Source organism: Echiichthys vipera (assembly GCF_963691815.1).
Source record: "Echiichthys vipera genome assembly, chromosome: 18".
NCBI lineage: Eukaryota > Metazoa > Chordata > Actinopteri > Perciformes > Trachinidae > Echiichthys > Echiichthys vipera.
Window position 1 is genome coordinate 16,224,023 of NC_139843.1, and position 17,242 is coordinate 16,241,264.

Sequence of the window (17,242 nt, forward strand, 5' to 3'; positions counted from 1 at the left end):
GCCAAATCTCAAGCGATACCCAGTTCCTTCAGGCAGACTGCTTCGGGATCTGCTCAGAAGTGGTTCTCTGTGGGTCATAGACCTCTGACAATAAACCCATGCTTGGCCATAAGCAAGAGGCGAGCTGTCTAGAACTTCATGCAAAATATGGAATGATTTGAGGACAAAGTCTGTGGACTGGACAGTGAAAAGCAGACGGACGGCGGTTATGAAGAGTGAGAGGACTCATTCGTTATCGTAGGAAGGGCTAAGCTTTCGCCATTCTGTCTCTTTATTTCTCTATGGTTTAAGCCGAGGCAGTTCTCTTTTGTGTTATCTTGTGATCTTCTTGTGTGTGTTTTTTTGGTTGAGAAACCTGTTGAGCGTAGCCTCTAGTCATAACTGTCACATCCAGGAAGAGAAGAAAGGCAAGCAAGCAGGCCCCAAACATTGAAATGTTGAGGCGAGAAAAGTGTGTTTGCTCATGATGACAACCTATAAAACCAATTTTTGGAAAACTTGTGTTCTTACAGGTTGTGTGCACCCATAGCTGGAAGGCAAAGATGATATTTACAGTGTGTGTTATTTTACTTTTTGTGTCTCAGGCAGGTCATTGTAGTAGGAAAGATCAGGAGAAGCTATTGTCAATAAACACATTTATTTATTGACAAGGACTGTTACTTTGACCATGCACAACACTTGAGAAATGTACTCCACAATGTCGACAACACTGATGTGTTGCATGCTAGGGTAACACAGTATGATGTTATTCACAGGTAATACAGACAGGGATTTATGCAGCTGTTAACATAAATTAATGCCTGATTCATCAGTCATGTTTTGACTATTACTGTAAAACTGTATTTTGAATGGATCGCTCTTTGCCAAATGTACAAACACTACTCCACCTTAATATATTACCACACTGCAGCCACCACTATACTATATAATACATATATTTTACAGATTCATAACAAAAATATAGGGTTTTTTTATGTTTTCTTCTCAATGCACAGTCATTCTACTACCAGCAGGAAATAGACAGCATGCAAAGGCAAATGTTCTCCTGAGAAAGAGGAAGGTTAAGTTTTAGCATTTCAACCACAAGACTTTTAAGTAAGTAATCCACACTTTTGCCTTATTAACGCTAACCATTGCACGTACTCTGTGACGACATAATAATAATGGTAACAATGTTTTGAAAAAAACAAACTTAAAATTTTTATAAAACCTCAATCACCTGTTTGTGCAAGGTGAGCAGCAACTCCCGTAGGTAAATAAAGCCAGTGCAGGTCTTGTTACAGCTGCTACATTAATGTCAATAGGAAAACCTTCAACCCCCCCGCACACACACACACACACACACACACGACGATACAGTCTCAGTTGTACCAAGTTGTCTTGTAGTAGGTTTGGGGTGCTTGCCTAGATCTAAAGATGTCTCAGCTTATCACACTGAAGTTGCTTGTCGCCCGTTCAGGCTCAGCTCCACAGGTTTCACCACAGTACCCTAGATTGTTACATGCAATACACACAAATTGAGGCTTTAAAGCAACCTTTCAAGGACCTATAACATCAGAAATGAATGGGGGATACACAGATGCTGCATCCGTGTAGTCTGTGGTAGAAAATAAAACAGATGTGTCAGATTAGCAGCCTGTGGAGTCTGGGTCAAACATTGTCCTGACTGCTCTATTCTGTCATCAATTTCCTTCTGTTTTCAGAGTAATCCCGCTTTACTCTGATTGGACATTTGTTAACCTGTTTCCTGTAGTCTAATATTAAACATATTTTCTATTTTGTACACAATATCAACCCTGGAGCTGACAGTTAAGAAGCTAAGCACCTTGACATTTAAATACACAATGTTCCCTTTAAAAAAAAAACAACTCATGGCCCTTCCATGTGCATCTCAACCTTACACGTGGTACTCCATACACATAAACCACAGAAACAAAAAGAAACATCACAGTCTGATGAATAAATAAGTAAAAATGCATTAAGACCATCAAGTTTGATGTCAGTGACCAAAGACAAACACCAAAAATTAGAGAGAAATGCCCGTACAGCTTAGTTAAAGTTAACAACATTCAAGTTAAAAGACCAAAAAATTGTCTTCAGAGAAAAGAAGACAGATTCAGCTCAGCATTTAAAGTTGTTCTGAACTCCAAAAGTCAAAACTTTGTGCTAAACTAAATTATCATTGCTGCAACTCCAGTGTTCTAAGTAGAAGTGCCTTAAACAAAAACTACATATTACTACAAAGGTAATATGGTTCAGAATGGCTATGTACAGTGTGTGTGTGTGTGTGTGTGTGTTTTTATGTGTGTGTCTTGCATCCCACAGCATCGCCATTGACCTCCGTGTTCCTGACAGGGAGGGGGTTCTGAGGCGCTGGGGCTGTCAGAGAGGGAAGATGGACACGGGGTGGCTCCATGGAGTTCCCTCTCACTGTGATGTGGTCCCATCCACCCTAAAAGACAGGAAGGAAGAGAAATCAGCTCCAGGCACTTTGTTTGTTGCGAGTAAACATATTTACTGTCCGGCTTTAAGCAATAAAAAGGATTGAACAGCCTCATGTTTTAGCCAATTAGATTGAATACTTTTAATACTCTGACAGCACTCATACAGTCCAGTTCCTTTAGTGCCTTACCCCAATGCCGTAGTCCCACGACTGTCCTTTCGGCTCCAAAGGTTGGACTCCGAGTCGATGGCACACTGTTCCACAGCTCAGACCCTGACTGCCCTGCACCTTGTCCGCTATGATCCACACCTACCCAACGACAACAAAAATCACCCATCAAACAAATAAAACGCAAGGGTCATTTATAACCTCAAAGTGGTACGAGAAATATATTCTGAATCACACATAAAAGCTGCGTTGAAGCTGCGAAAATGCCAAAAACTGCAGTTACTCCAAAAGCGCGTCAAACCCCGTAGACTCCTGTGTTAAACTGTACAACTTTATAGCAGAAATGTCTAAAGCCCGGTACAACAAACATTTTTATGCTCTATAGCTAATTTCACCATTCATGAAAACTGTACAGAGGTGATGTTTTGATACATCTAACCTGTCTAAATGATATCAAGGCCTAAAGATAATGGCTGCAGTAACAGGTAGCTGGCACAGATTGTAGGCTTTATTTTGCCCGCCTCACCTCCATCCACGCTCCACCCTATTTGCCCATTTTTGGATTAGCCGAGAGTCAGGCGGTGCCAGGCACTTAACTTCAATGCCCAAAACATTTTGTGAGGTAACATCTATAAATCACCCACAGCATGCTCGTGTTCATCGGCCCAGTCTTTCTGTGATGCTTCATACAACACAGAATTTCAATGGCTATCACACATGCATCATTTACGTTAATGTAGACAGCAACAAAAAGAGGCAAACAGTGAAACAATGTTGTCCTGGTGCTGACCTGGTCCAGAGGCCCGACAGAGACCTTGCGTACATTATTAGAGATGTGTTCCCAAGAGGAGCCCTGAGGGTAGCTGGGGGTCAGACCCTGCCGGTACCACAGGTTACCTTGACAAGAAATCCAAGAGACATAAATATCAGGTATCTATTTGTTAAAATTAATGTTTGCAGAAAGGTAAGCTCTAAATACAAATGCAATTGCTTTACCATTTTCATCTACGGTGTAGACTGACGTCCTCCCAACAGACACCTGCTTCAACTTCTGTTTGGCCGGGGAGGGGATGTGGTACCAACTGTCTCCTACAGAGGGAGACACAACACATGATACTGTTTCAGGGAAAATCATCTTTGTTTGCAGCATCAGAAGCATTTTTCCTTAACTCTGCTAAATCTTTATGTTTTAGATTAAACAATCTAAATCTGACAGTGGCATGGGTGACTTTCTTTGTTCTTCCACGCGGAATATCACGGTTTCTCACACTGACCTGCGGGGTTCTGTGGAGAGACGGATCCCCTGTAAAAGGCCGAACCGTCCTTGGCTATGGCCCAAACCTGGCTGGCGGCTCCGATGGTGATGGACTTGAAAGGCTGGTCAGTTCCCACGTGGAGCCACGAGGATCCCTGAGAGAACGACCAGAAAAACTTTACTTATCAACAGGAATTGGACATAAACACTTTCATTCTGCACTATTATATCAAACTGTGTAAAAAAAAAAAAAGCCCCAAAAGCAGAGGAGGGACAATGTACTGCTGTTCTGTATAGTTGCAAAGAGAACAGAAAAATGGCTGTGTTTATGGCCGACTCACCAAATGGTGTTAGACCTGTACATGGGTTCTCTCTATTACGATAAATGTGACTCACAGCAGGTGTCAGTGTGGTGACTCCCAGCCGACAGAGCACGTCTCCCTTGTTGCTGATGGCCCACAAAGGAACCACATCCACGCTGCTCTGAGCTGTACACGGCAGGATGGTCACGTCACTCAGAGATATAGGCGGAACTTCTTGCCAAGGCCCTGTGGTGGTCAGTTTGCACTTCCTGTGCAGGAGGAAACAACACAGTGACCACACAGGTGCCTCTGGTCACAACATCTGCAGCTAAAGGTGCCGCTGGAGTAGGAGATGTGGTAAAAGAACGCTGTTCTTCAAATGTGTAATCTGTTTTTTCTCATCCAGTTTCTTTGGTTCATTGAAAGCATTTAGAGGATTGACTTGCTCATCATGGATGAAGTTATTTTGAATAACAGTACGCTCTTATTTTGAAGGTTGAAATTGTGATCAGTGTTAATATGAATGGATGAGTGCTGATCATGTGACACGATCAAGCTCACGACAAACATCCCAGCATGCAATGGGGCAATAGATAAATTCCTGTATTGTTACTGGTGTTATTTTAGCTCTACACTGTGATCTACGATCCTTACACACTTTAATCGCTGTTGAACAGGTAGATATTTCCTGTGAATGTGGTCAGACTACCAGTGATGTAGGTGCGTGACAGGTGGAGGTTTACAATGAACAGGAAAGAGACTTTTCAGTGATAATCAGGAGCCTGGATAAAAATGAACCCTTTATAAAAATCTCTAAAGATGCTGCTTTAAATTACATGCTCAATTTCTAGCAAAGTGGGTTTGGCAGTTAAACATTTAATACGTGTTAGTGTTCATTTTAATGGCAAATTAAATGCCATGTGTTTTTCTAACAGTCAGGCGTTGAGTTTATTTCTCTTTGCCTGCAGTATCTAATTTGTAAGGCTTAAAAAGAGAGTAAAATGATTGTAAAGATGCTCTTTTTACTGTGTCCAACACCTCTACATACTTCACATCAGTCACACATTCAATATAGAAAAAAAAACTTTTTGTGATCAACATTGAATTCATTCAATTCCTTAAATGTATTTTTGCCCACACTGACCAAAGATTAACACATTTTTGCTCTCACTCCTCTGTTCGGTCCGCGCACGCGCACACACACACGCACGCATGCACGCAAGCACGCACGCACGCACGCAAATGTCAAGTGCACTGGCCACTCTCAGACCACTCTGTATCCGTTGAGCAAATACACTGGTGGGACGAATATGACAGTGTTGCTATTTATAGTACCTGGCCCATCGCCTGCGACGCACAAAGTCCTTCAGCGTTTTATAGCCATGATATGACCTGCATGGAGAGATTGGGGGAAAAGTAGGGAGAATTTCAGGATAAAATAAATTGATTAAAAGTCCTGATGAGTCACTATGAAGGCGGTATAACTTGAAAAACAACCCGACACTGCAGGTGGGTCTGAGGAACAGCAAATGAAACCTACGCTGGAAAATCAGCTGCATATTGCCAGCCTTCTTTGTCTGTCCCCCCAGACACGCTGTAGTCAACGGCCCAGTCAGACACCTGAGAACAGCAAATATGGGAAGTGAAACACTGAACACATCTTTATTTCTGTTTTCACACCTGGTCGACGATAATTCAAGACCAAATATTTATAGTTTGATCAGAACAGAGGATTGTGGTTAATCTGCGCACCACAGGATTGGTTTCAGACCAACCACAGAGCATTTCCTTTTGTTTGTGTGTGTGTGTGTGTGTGTGTGTGTGTGTGTGTGTGTTTATGTGTGTGTGCAGCTGTACTTACCCATGTCCACTGAGGGGATGGGGGTTTCATATTTGTTTTCGTGCACTCATGTAGTCCCGATGCATCACTCCACATGTAGCGGTCTGTAGGGAGCCCTCTAAAATAAACCAAACACATTTTGTCTCAACTTTACAAAAACAACATGTACTTCAGCTTGAGTAGTAATGTTTGTATTTGTTTGTCACATCACAGTGTTATGCTAAATGTTTAGATAATTAGTGAAAACTAGGATGATCACCTCACGGTTGTATGCCTCTACCAAGCACACGAGTTGCAGTTTACATCCATGTCTGTCTGTCTGGAATCACATTACATGAATCCGGACAGACATGCAAAACAACATTGAAAGATGTATTGTAATACATGTAGACTATGACGACTGTGAAGGAATTACTAGAAAGGTATTAAGTGTATTGTTTTGCCAGAAACGTGGATGCTTCGCGGCACGGAGGCATAAAAAAAGAAATGGGATATTGCTCTTGAAACTTGGAATCTCATCACATTGCAGTGACATGTAGTTTTAGAGGGTAGAAGTAAATATTACAGTATTTGTGACATTTTATTTTGTGTTTTATTAAGTGTAAACGAAATATATAGGTACAAATTCATCACAGTTCTTAAACGTGACAATCCTATTGCTTTAGAGCCCCCGGTGTCTATTGTCACAGTCAGACATATTAGCCTGGGAACAATGCAATCGTTCTACCAGAGTAATGATTGCAAAAATTTGCGGCGTGCCTGGTGCGAGCACTGTACCTGTTGGTGTAGCCCGTGACAGGGTTCCACCTTTGGTTCTCATAGATGTAGACACTCTTGACGTCCACCTGGGTGTAAATGTTATCTGTGCTGCTGGCCAGTCCCTGAAAGAAGCCTCCTCCATAGCCCCCGGTGTGGACCCAGGCAGTGTGGTCGTAGCCAATCCCCCACACTATGCCAACACTGTTGCACTCCACCACGCGCAGGTGCCCTCCAACCTGCCGCCAGAACCTGCACAAAAGGATAGAATGCTTCACAAAGGCTGTTTGATTAAGTTAAAAAAAAGACAATGTGGCAAATACTGGAAGAGAGAAAACTTCCCCTTGCTTAGGAGTGATTCTTATTCTTACATCTGGTCGCAGGCTGAGGGGTAAGGCATGGCCTCCAGACTAGGAATAGGCTCACTGACAAAGATATCTCCTTTACAGGTGACGGACCAGATGGCCTGTTTGGAGGGAGGACCCTGGATCCCCCTGGAGTCGCAGCACGAGACACTCAACAACGCCAGCTTGCGGCCGGGAATGGAGGTGGAGGTAGACAGATCGGGTGGAAAAGGGAGGGAGAGAAAAAGACAGAAAGAAAGTTACAAAAAGAAAAGTGTAGGAATAATTAATAATATCTTGATACAAAGAAATGTGTGCACATCATACAGTCATTTAGATCATCTGGTTAGTATGAGCCATCCTGGTTTTCTGGGAGTAGAGGTGCTGTGCAGTATCAGTACGTACCCAGTCCTGCATCTCTAGCTCTGTGGCTGCTGCCAATCTGATCGGCCACCTCTGTTTGGTCCGCTCAGGTGTGTAGACGGCGAAAGAGTGTTTGGCGTCGTTTAGCACAGGAACCAGGATGGTGATCTCGTTGATGAAAGCGTGCAGGTACTGGAGACAGAGACAGCAAAGAGGGAAGAAGAGAAAAAAAGTAAATAGAAAGAAAAACAAAAAAGAAATGGAGGAAGACGGATGAAGAGAAAAACAGTAGTGAGAGGAACAGCAGGACTGATTTATTTCAGTGCCTTGTTCTATTGCCAGAGGTCTCCATTGTGTGAACACATATACAGGCTTTGTGACAATCTGACCTTAACAATATCAAAACAACTATTTCCTCAAGAAGGCTTATGAAACTGTCACATTTTGTATAGACACAATATACACCTTTTTTCTCACCTTCTTCTCCTCATAAAAGTTGTAATAGATGAAGAGGATGCCGTCCTTGTTGCCCTCTGGTCCTGAGAACTGCTCCAGGGCAAAATGAACATCTATCCACTTGTGTGGCTTCCAATCTCTCCACCACTGCATGGTTCCCTTCTTCACCCAAACAGACTGCATTGGGTTTAAGCGGTCAGGCAGAGGAGTGGATTAATTAATCATAGATAAAAGAGAGAGGAAAGACAGAACAAAGGTAGGTAAAAGCAGGTCACAACTTCATAGTACCTGCTCTATGGCCTGTTCGTAATGTCTGAAATCATCCATCTCTCTTTTGGTCCTCTCGCTGAGTTGCTCAAATATTTGTCTCCGCCAGGCTGCTGTCTGGGCTGGGGTGACGGACAGACTCATGGACCGGACTGACTGGACCAAAGCTGGGAAGGAGAGAAAGAAAAAAACATGAACTGTGAAGAAAAAACCCAACTGTTTTTAAACTACAGTGACTGATTCTTTTTAACCTCAACTGCACCACAGATTTAGAGATAGGTGAACTTGAGAATGAGGTTCATTTTCTGTTTCACTTTCACTCACGGTTTAACTCACATGACGCGTTCATAGAGCAGTTGAACCAGTTGAGTTGGGAGTGACTGTCTACGGAGCAGCCGCCTCCGCTGACCCACGCCCACATAGGGTGCTCATCTGCTCCATACGGGTCGTCCATGGCCAGAGTGTACGTAGCCACTGACGACAAGCTGCAGGTGTCAGCTGAGTCCACAGCTGCTGCAGTCTGGGCCTGCTGGACCTGCCCCTCCTCCAGATCCACGTTGCTCCACTGGGGGTCAAGAGGACCTCTGGACTGGCTGGGGGAAATTGCCACACCGGCACAGAGGGCTTTGACTTCCTCTTCTCCGAGGATGGGTCCCTCTTCCAGGACGGTTGGAGGGGCGGGACCACACTCTCTTGAGGTCTTTCCTGGTTCTCGGTCAGAGACGAGTTCGGAGATGAAGCTGTCGCTGGTGACTTTGGGGATGCGGGGTCTGGGCGTCTCGATGGGTTGTTCGGAGAGGTTTGTGGGGGCGTCGACGAAGTACTCCGGGGAGGCAATGAGGCGGCTGGCTCCATCTGTAGATCCTTTCTCTGTGTCCGATTCCACATCGCTTGCCACTGACTGAGCACGCACCTCGCCACAGAAGTAACATCCAGCACTGTGAAATGGAGGGAGACAAAGAGGGACTGAATGAATTTACGTTTTTTTCCCTCTGCAAACATTTAATATTAGTGCATATATATGTAGTGATGACGGCCTGAACTTGAGACATGTCTGTAACCTACTACAACTGCTTCCTGTGTCTTATGGTTATCATAGAACGTGTATGTGTACAGTATATCGGTTTAACACTTAATTCTTATAACAGCAAATAATTCTAATCATGTAATGATAAATGTTTGGCGTGTTTAAACTGTGACTCTTGTATGATTGTGATCTGTGCGTGGCTCTACTTATGTCGAAGCACTCCCTAAAATGTTGAAAATCCATCTATATCCGTGTGTGTGTGTGTGCGTCCACTCTCCACCTCTGCAGGCTGCCCGCGCTGGCACTGGAGTGGGACCGTTCTCCGTCTCGGGGGGCGGTGATGGCCCGCCAGGTTTTCCCACTCAGTTCGCTAGAGGTCACACCTTGTCTGAAGTACACTGCCCGATCCTCACAGCTGATAGCCAAAACCTACACAACAACAACAACAGGTTGACATCCCACAACTCGATCCTAGAAGCAATGTGGCAACGCTAAAGTAACCAGCAGAGAGGAAGGTACTTGACATGTTGCTTCCTAACAGTGTTACACAGAATATGATATTGTGTGGCTGCAATTCACCTGGTCGTTGAGTCCTACGTTGATCATGATCATTTCTCCCACCATGTTGATCCAGCCGGAGCCACAGGGGTTGTGGGAGTTCACGCCGCGTCTGAACCACACCTGGCAAAGCAGGAGGGTGGGGGAGAAAAGAGGCTCTTGAGCGTAACACACATCTGTTTAAATACTGTGCTTAACACCAATATTGGAATTGCACAGATGAGTATTGTAAATAACTATAGAGGGACACTTTCCCGATCACGTTGTAAGATACATGACAAAAACTGAGTGAAACAGTTATACTACTACAGCCAGCTTTAGTTTTAGCTTGTTTGCAACGATAGAGAATAGGATGGTAAAAAACATTCAGACATTCATTCAATGATTCACATTTGTAAACAATGCGTGTACGCAAGAAGGCCACCTGTGTAGCATGCTCTAATGTCAGGAGGTTATGTAAAAATAAACCAATTCACACTTTTGACAATATCAGCAGATATTCTGTTTTGCAAATGGACAGAACGGCAGTAAACGCCCCCTGAGGTCGTATTGGGACTGTTTTTGGAAGACCAATGGGGGAAACACCAAAACTCATGTCATCACTCACTTTGGTCAATGGTGTAACTTTATCTTGACTTGATTAAATTGTATCAAAAACGCCTTACACACATTTAGAGATCAAATACAATTGAGGATAAAAAAATTCCAGGACTTGTTCCACTGAACTGCTCCTACATAGGCAAAGGTTCCCTTTCCCTGACAATGTCACACTCTGATATACTGCCACGAGTGTGTCCCCTTTACCTTAGGAATAAGGCACGACAAAAAATGTTGGACGCTACAAAACAGTATTTTATAGATCATATTCACTCAAAGACTCAGGGACAGAATTTTGTGTTTATAGTGCTTGCCTCTACGGTCCAACCAAAAATAAACAAACAATGTGTCTTTAGTAATATTCATAAAATCATTTTCTTACTTTGTTGTCTTTGGTCAAAGCCCAAACAACATTGATTCCTACAGCGACATGTGTTGCTCCCACATCAGGACTGGGAGAGTCCACCACCGCCCAGGAGGTACCTGACATGCAAACAAATATTCTCAATACAGACAATAAAAATCACACACAAATCACGTCCTCGTCGCACCGGTGAGTCGGTGTACCTTTGGGGCAGTCTCTGCTGACGCCCTCCCTGACAATGAGCTGCCCCTCCCACAGCACCGCCCAGATCAGATCCCCCGGGCCGCAGCTGATCTGGACCACCTCCCCAGGTAGTGGTACCTCCACCCACAAAGAGCCCTCAGGATTGTGATGATAGATTCCCTCTCTGAACCACACCTGGGGAGAAAGGGAGGGGTTAGATAATCCACAGTGACAGCAGGAGAATGAGCAAATAAATACATCTGCATCAAGCAACTCAACTATGAGCGTGTGATCTTGCTATGGTCATAAATAAGGTACAAACATATCCGTAGTATGCGTGTGTAAGTGTGTATAGAACGCAAAATCTTACATTAGATTAGACAAACAAATTACATTAGATACTGTTAATAAACATTCTGTTTTAAGAAGCATGACTTTTAGCGAGCTGCATGACAGTAAAGGTTCAGTAGTACAAGCTGCAAGATATGCAGTTAATGTGCCTCTATCAACTATGTTGGATTACTGAGCAAAACAAAACTGATTGATGGTTGTCTCGGCTGTTCTTTGTTTGAGCCGTAGTTTCAGCTGGCAGGGTCAGCTCAACTCGCTTACAAAAGATTTCGTAAAACTTGAAATTGAACGAAAAATGAATGTGTGTATTTCACACTTCAAAAATAAACAAAACTGTCTTCTAAATTAAAGAAACGACACAGGTAAACAAATAAAACATTATAAGCTATGAGTGATCGTAATAAAGCGGTCAAAATACTTTTTTCAACCACCGCCTCTTTTACTTGACATTTGGTTTTCTGCCTGACGAACACACCCTTATATTACCTGGGCGGTGTCCTGACACCGCACACAGACCCCTACAGGCAGCAAAAAGCAAAGCAGACTTAAACTAGTATTATATAACGCGCTAAATGAACTATTCAAAACTTATCTTGCATTTCAAAATTTCTATTTTCATATAACCCAAACAAGTCGGACACCTTCTTGAACGGAAAATCAATAGAACATTTGAATGGCTGAGACAATGGTTACGGCCATTTTACAGTCACTACACCAGAAAATGTGTGCATGCATGGGAAGACAGTAGAATATGTTTGTATGAGTGTATGAGCTGTACCTTGCCCTGCAGAGACACAGCCCACAGTGACAGCCGGCCTCTGGGCTCCTCATTGATCTCCCAACCTCCACAGCTGATGTCGCTGAAAGGATCTGGTAGAGTTGTCTGCTGTGAGGGGATCTGACACACACACACGCACACAAGTGAACAAACTGAACACACACACGCTCACACGCATGCACGCACAGATGCCAAAACCTACCTTAGCCCAGGTGTCCATGGCTTTGTACCTCCTGTATCGGAGCCATCGTCTGCGACGGACACAGGAGTTCCATTTTTTGTCTTTAGTGTAGGTGGCGGGAAAGTCAATGGAGTAGGTCCACCCCTGCAAATACAAAAACCTCAACTATTAAAAGAATGTGGGAATTAAAATGACAGAAAACTGATGAGAGCAAAGATACAAATTGGAGACTCGCCTCTTTCTCTGTGGGCTCTCCCTCAAAGTTCTCATCCGCGTACCAGTCGCCCTCCCATTCCCAGCTGCTGGAGGGAAGCAAGAAGCTGTCCATAGGTTGGTGTTGCAGACCCGTGACATCACTCCACTGCCAGCGGTCGCTTGGCAACAAACGCTCCGAGAAACCATCGACGGGATTCCATCGCTGACGGAAAGAGATGGCATGTTAGACCACACAGGGTCAAAACAAACAAAGTAAGAGTAAATGTTTCCCCCTAATCCATTCCTCATGCCATCCCTCCTGATTTCACTGTGTTTGAAAACAGGAGCGTTTCTACAGGGGTGAAATCTGATGGGCCACCAAGCATGCTTGCTTATCCAATCTTATCAAAGTTAGGCTGAACTTTGGTGAGGAAAAAAACTGGCATGGCCATTTTCAAAAGGGTCCCATGACCTCTGACTTCAAAATATCTGAATGACAGGGAGACTGTCCCTCGTCATCCTATCTCACATCTCTCTCTCCCTCTGTCGCTCTTCATCTAGATGAACCATCAGCTAATTGGAGGCGGGTCACCGTCCTCTAACCTATCAGGGATCTCCTTGATGTCCTCAGCCAATCAGGCTGTAGCTGTCAAAAGTTTAAAAGAGGTCCCTCTGTGCTGTCATTTGTCATTCCAGGTGTCAGGCGATGGCACACACCCACCTCCACCCAATTCACCTCCCAAGTCTTCAGCGGAATCTCCATCATCAGGACTTCTTCTCCACTGCATCCTTCTCAGTCATCTCCTCTTCACCACCACCAGTGTCTAGACTCCATCGGGGGTTTCCTGCTCTACCCTTGGCTTCACAACCCCTTTAACATGAAGTCTCGATGGGGTTTTATCGCCAAAGATTCTCATTCAATCATATTTGTCATGCATTTTTAATAAATTCTTACTTTCACATCTAAAACTGGAATTATTAAGTCTCCCCTGAATGAATAGAGCTTACTACAGCCTCTGAAAGACAAATAGTCAGCGGCCGGTCCTAACGTTTAGAGTGTTATTCTGTCGTGCATGTGTGTGCGAGCATGCACACATTTCAAGACATCACAGCCACTGCACAGTATTGACTTCATGCACATACTGTAACCTGACAGCTGGGTGACAACAACCTGATGGTCCAAAACATTTGCAATCATTCGCATGGAAGGAAGCATGAATATCTGATGGTTATTCTTCCTGCAAATATACTTTCATTGCACGTGAAATTTTGTTTAAAAAAACTAGTTCAACATGCTGCTAATGTGTTTGCGAAAGGCACACAGCTGTTAGCAACAGAGGAAGTGGGACACTGCTGACTGAGGATGTTCTCATTCACTAAACCACACATAACACAAGTTCAAGGGGATCTCTACATTTTCGACATCACGTAGGATACTTTGTGTACGCAGTAAGGATTCTATTTTTTTCCTCTGTGAGAATGATGACACCCTGATTGGTGGAAGAGACCCACTTGATTCTCGTAGGTCTCCTCCTGGTAGCGGATCGGCAGGTCAGAAGCGTGGACATTAAGGTAGATGTTGTTGTCACAGGCGATGCCCCAGCAGCACTGCCGGGCCGCCGTCACCCGCTTGAACTCCATCTGGGCATCGCGGCACTGCTCCCACAGCTGCCCTGCCGTAGACAGGCTGAAGACACGCCCATAGACATCCACCGCCCACAGCAGGGAGACGGGCATGGCTGCACTGGGAACCTGTGGAACAGAGTGGGAGAATGTAGGTAATGTAGCTTTCAAAATGAAGTTACTACTACAATAAATGTATAAATCTGTATCCGCCATTGCCAGCATGTTGCATCTAATACACTATCTGCTGTGTGACTTTTCAAGGTATACACATTTCTAAATGGTATTTTTGCCATGAAGGTCACAGGTTTTTTTCTAATGCTTGTTATGATGGACCCAAACTTACAAATATCTAGGCATCACAGTGGATGATACCCTTTCTTTTAAATGTCATGTTGACCAGTTACTGAAGAAATTGAGGTTAAAGCTGGGGTTTTTCTTCAGAAATAGAGCCTGTTTCTCTTTTAAAGCCAGGAAACGTATTGTTGCGGCCACTTTCTTGCCACTCCTGGATTATGGGGATGTTGTATATATAAATGCCTCTGCTCACTCCCTGCAACTACTGAATGCCGCATATCACGGGGCCTTGAGATTCATAACTGGCTGTAAACCCCTCACACATCACTGTACATTGTACTCTCTCACAAACTGGTCTTCACTCTCCATGCGCAGAACCACTCACTGGTATCCATTTGTCTATAAATCCATTATCCGGCTGCTCCCATCTTATTTGTCAATGCATCTGGTACGGAAACAGTCCCATCGCAGCCTCCGGTCCCTGGACTACATCTCGTTTGCCGTCCCGTCAGTCCGTACTGAGCTTGGCAAGAAGGCTTTTTCCTACGCTGCGCCTGCGACCTGGAACCAGCTCCAGCAGAGGCTGAAGCTGTCCAGCTTTACTTCTTTAGGGGACTTCAAACTGCTTGTAGGAAGGCTGTTGAGACAGTCTGTGTCCGCACTTGTACATAATTTAATTTGAACTTATCCTGTTCTTTGCCCTTTGCACTTTGTACTGTAATATTTTACTGTTTTACTGTTTGTGTTCTGTGTTGTGTCTCCTGTGTGTTCAGTTAGTCTGTAACTTAGTGTTTTGCTGCTGCCGACCTGAACAGGTTTCTCTTGCAAATGAGACCCTGGGTCTCAATGAGATTTTACCTGTATAAATAAAGGGTTAATAAATTAATAAAAAAATATTGGGTCAAAGGTTAAGGAGGAAAGATGCTGACAGAAAGCACAAAAAAGATTTAGCAGATAAATAAATGTTATTATGGAAGAGAATAAGACTAAAAATCTGTCATTGTGTTGAGGAGGCACTGAACCATGTCTCAGTGTGTTTTTTGACATCAATTTTGCTCTACTTCTGAGGACTGACACCAAAGCCGGTTACTGACCCATATTCTTCATCCTGGAAAACCTGGACAAGTCATCAACACAACATTTAAGCCGGTTTGCTACCGTAATGTGAAATGATATGAAAGCTACACAGTTATTACAGTAAAAAAACAAACAAAAAAACAAGGTTGCTATAAAGGCATGGTTAAGTGGTCTCTCCGTTTCACAACATTGCGTAAGTGGCAGGGATGGAGCTGCTAAAGGCGTATCCTCGGACAGGTATTAGAGCAGACAGCGACATGTATCTGTTTGTGTTTGTTACTGTGACGGTGACACAGGCTGCAAATGAGCCTCACCCCTGCAGGTGTGTATGACTGGAGAAAAGCTGTAAACGTTCACTGGACACTTAAACAAAAACAGCTTTAGGCTTTAACGACAACACTCAGCTCGCTTTTGGTGCAGGCTTACAGGCTTAAGCCTTCTAGAAATAGCAAATGGACAGGAGTTTAAACACACCAACCTCGAGCTTCCTCTCATAAACCGTCAAACTGCGCAGGAGAGGTGTCACCGCAGGTCCTTTAGCGAGAGGAACCGTGTCAACAGCTGTCTGAAATCATAATGTGTCCGGTACCCTCTGCTTTTCACATCATTTCTCTCCTACGTTGAACAGGAAGTGTCGCTGTAGCTCTACTCCTATTGGCTGTTTCCGGCTGATGCTGTTTGTAGTAGTGACATCCGACAGGGGGCGCTGCTGACTCATAAACTGCATCGATTCAGGTTCAGGGGCGCGAAGGAAGAGTCACTCAAGTACTGTTACATACATTTTATAGGTACTTGTTCTTTACTTGAGTATTTCCATTTGATTTAAATTTATTTCATACATGTGAAAAAGAAAAAAGGAAGGGTCATGCAAAAACAATACTATTACACATCTAGAAAGCAAAGAGATACATCCATAACAAATACTTGATTTTGATTTTGATTTGATTTTCTTTTTTGACATTTACGAAAATACACCCATTCAATCCCACCCTCCATAATTTATTGTTAGTTATATTTATTATTATTATTATTATCATTGTTTTACCTCTTTATTATTACTATTTAAAAATTCCAAATTCAAAAACCAAAGTTTTGGCTTAATAACTTTTCTCATATGTTCGTATCATATATAAATTATAATTTCTTGCAACTTTTTTATTTAATAGAAAATTATATACGTATTCATATATTTTAATATACATTTTGATCACCTTATAAAATATGATGCATTGAATACCTGCACACCCACACAGGTGTTTTCAATTATGTGGCTGATTAGGCCAGCTAGGTTGGAGCTGTGCAAAGCTTTGCTGGGATTTGTGAGGTCACTTAATAATTTAGTTTAGCTCCTGAGGATGCTTTAAGCAGAGGGGGATTAATGCACAGGCTGGCCTAGGCTGCAACCCAGGTGTGCAAGGGCTCTGGATTGGCCAGACTATTTAAAAAAAATTCTTATCTACTACACTGGGGAAAAAAATGGCCTCCTATTGGGGCCCTTAGAAAAATAAAAAAAACTGATTGGCTAGATATCGGATACATTTACTCAATCAGCTGCCGTCATGTGGCCGGGTTCATAAGGTCAGTTTTGTTGTCAATGATACGTCACTCACTGTTACTAAACAGTACAGCAGCAAAATGTCAGAAAGGAAATGTGATACTGGAGCATGAAAAAGAAAAGCACCACGACTGAAAGAACAGTGGGACCAAAATTTACAAAAGAAAATTCCTAAATTAACAGGATTTTTCAAGTTTGCAGACTTTTCCTCTGATCTAGCTGTTTTTTTTCCTGATAAAGCACAATTACTAATGTGGGGGGC

At 43.4% G+C, this 17,242-nt stretch overlaps 1 protein-coding gene across 2 annotated transcripts; it reads right to left on the reverse strand.

Moving 5' to 3' along the window:
* Positions 1-16,028, reverse strand: tecpr1a (tectonin beta-propeller repeat containing 1a). 2 transcript variants are annotated; one of them, XM_083932454.1, is made up of 24 exons: positions 15,904-16,028; positions 13,941-14,180; positions 12,469-12,651; positions 12,255-12,377; positions 12,053-12,172; positions 10,944-11,118; positions 10,759-10,859; positions 9,801-9,902; positions 9,502-9,650; positions 8,519-9,132; positions 8,216-8,361; positions 7,949-8,104; positions 7,514-7,663; positions 7,136-7,293; positions 6,786-7,016; positions 6,030-6,126; positions 5,709-5,788; positions 5,504-5,560; positions 4,263-4,437; positions 3,886-4,021; positions 3,608-3,700; positions 3,402-3,508; positions 2,633-2,752; positions 1-2,452 (listed from the first exon to the last, which is right to left on the reverse strand). In XM_083932454.1, the coding sequence occupies exons 2-24, from the start codon at positions 14,163-14,165 to the stop codon at positions 2,300-2,302; spliced, it is 3,651 nt and encodes a 1,216-aa protein (XP_083788580.1). In that variant the 5' UTR covers positions 14,166-14,180; positions 15,904-16,028; the 3' UTR covers positions 1-2,299. The 2 variants fall into 2 exon arrangements, with proteins under 2 accessions (XP_083788580.1, XP_083788581.1); XM_083932455.1 differs by having other exon boundaries at positions 3-2,452; positions 8,531-9,132.
* Between the last annotated feature and the right edge of the window lie 1,214 nt (positions 16,029-17,242).

Coding starts and splice junctions, on each gene's coding strand:
- tecpr1a (XM_083932454.1), bottom strand. CDS start 14,165: ATGCCCGTCTCCCTGCTGTGGGCGGTGGATGTCTATGGGCGTGTCTTC. Junction 9,651..9,800: donor ACGTAGGACTCAACGACCAG/GTGAATTGCAGC, acceptor GTTGTTGTGTAG/GTTTTGGCTATCAGCTGTGA. Junction 7,017..7,135: donor CCCTCAGCCTGCGACCAGAT/GTAAGAATAAGA, acceptor CCTTTTGTGCAG/GTTCTGGCGGCAGGTTGGAG.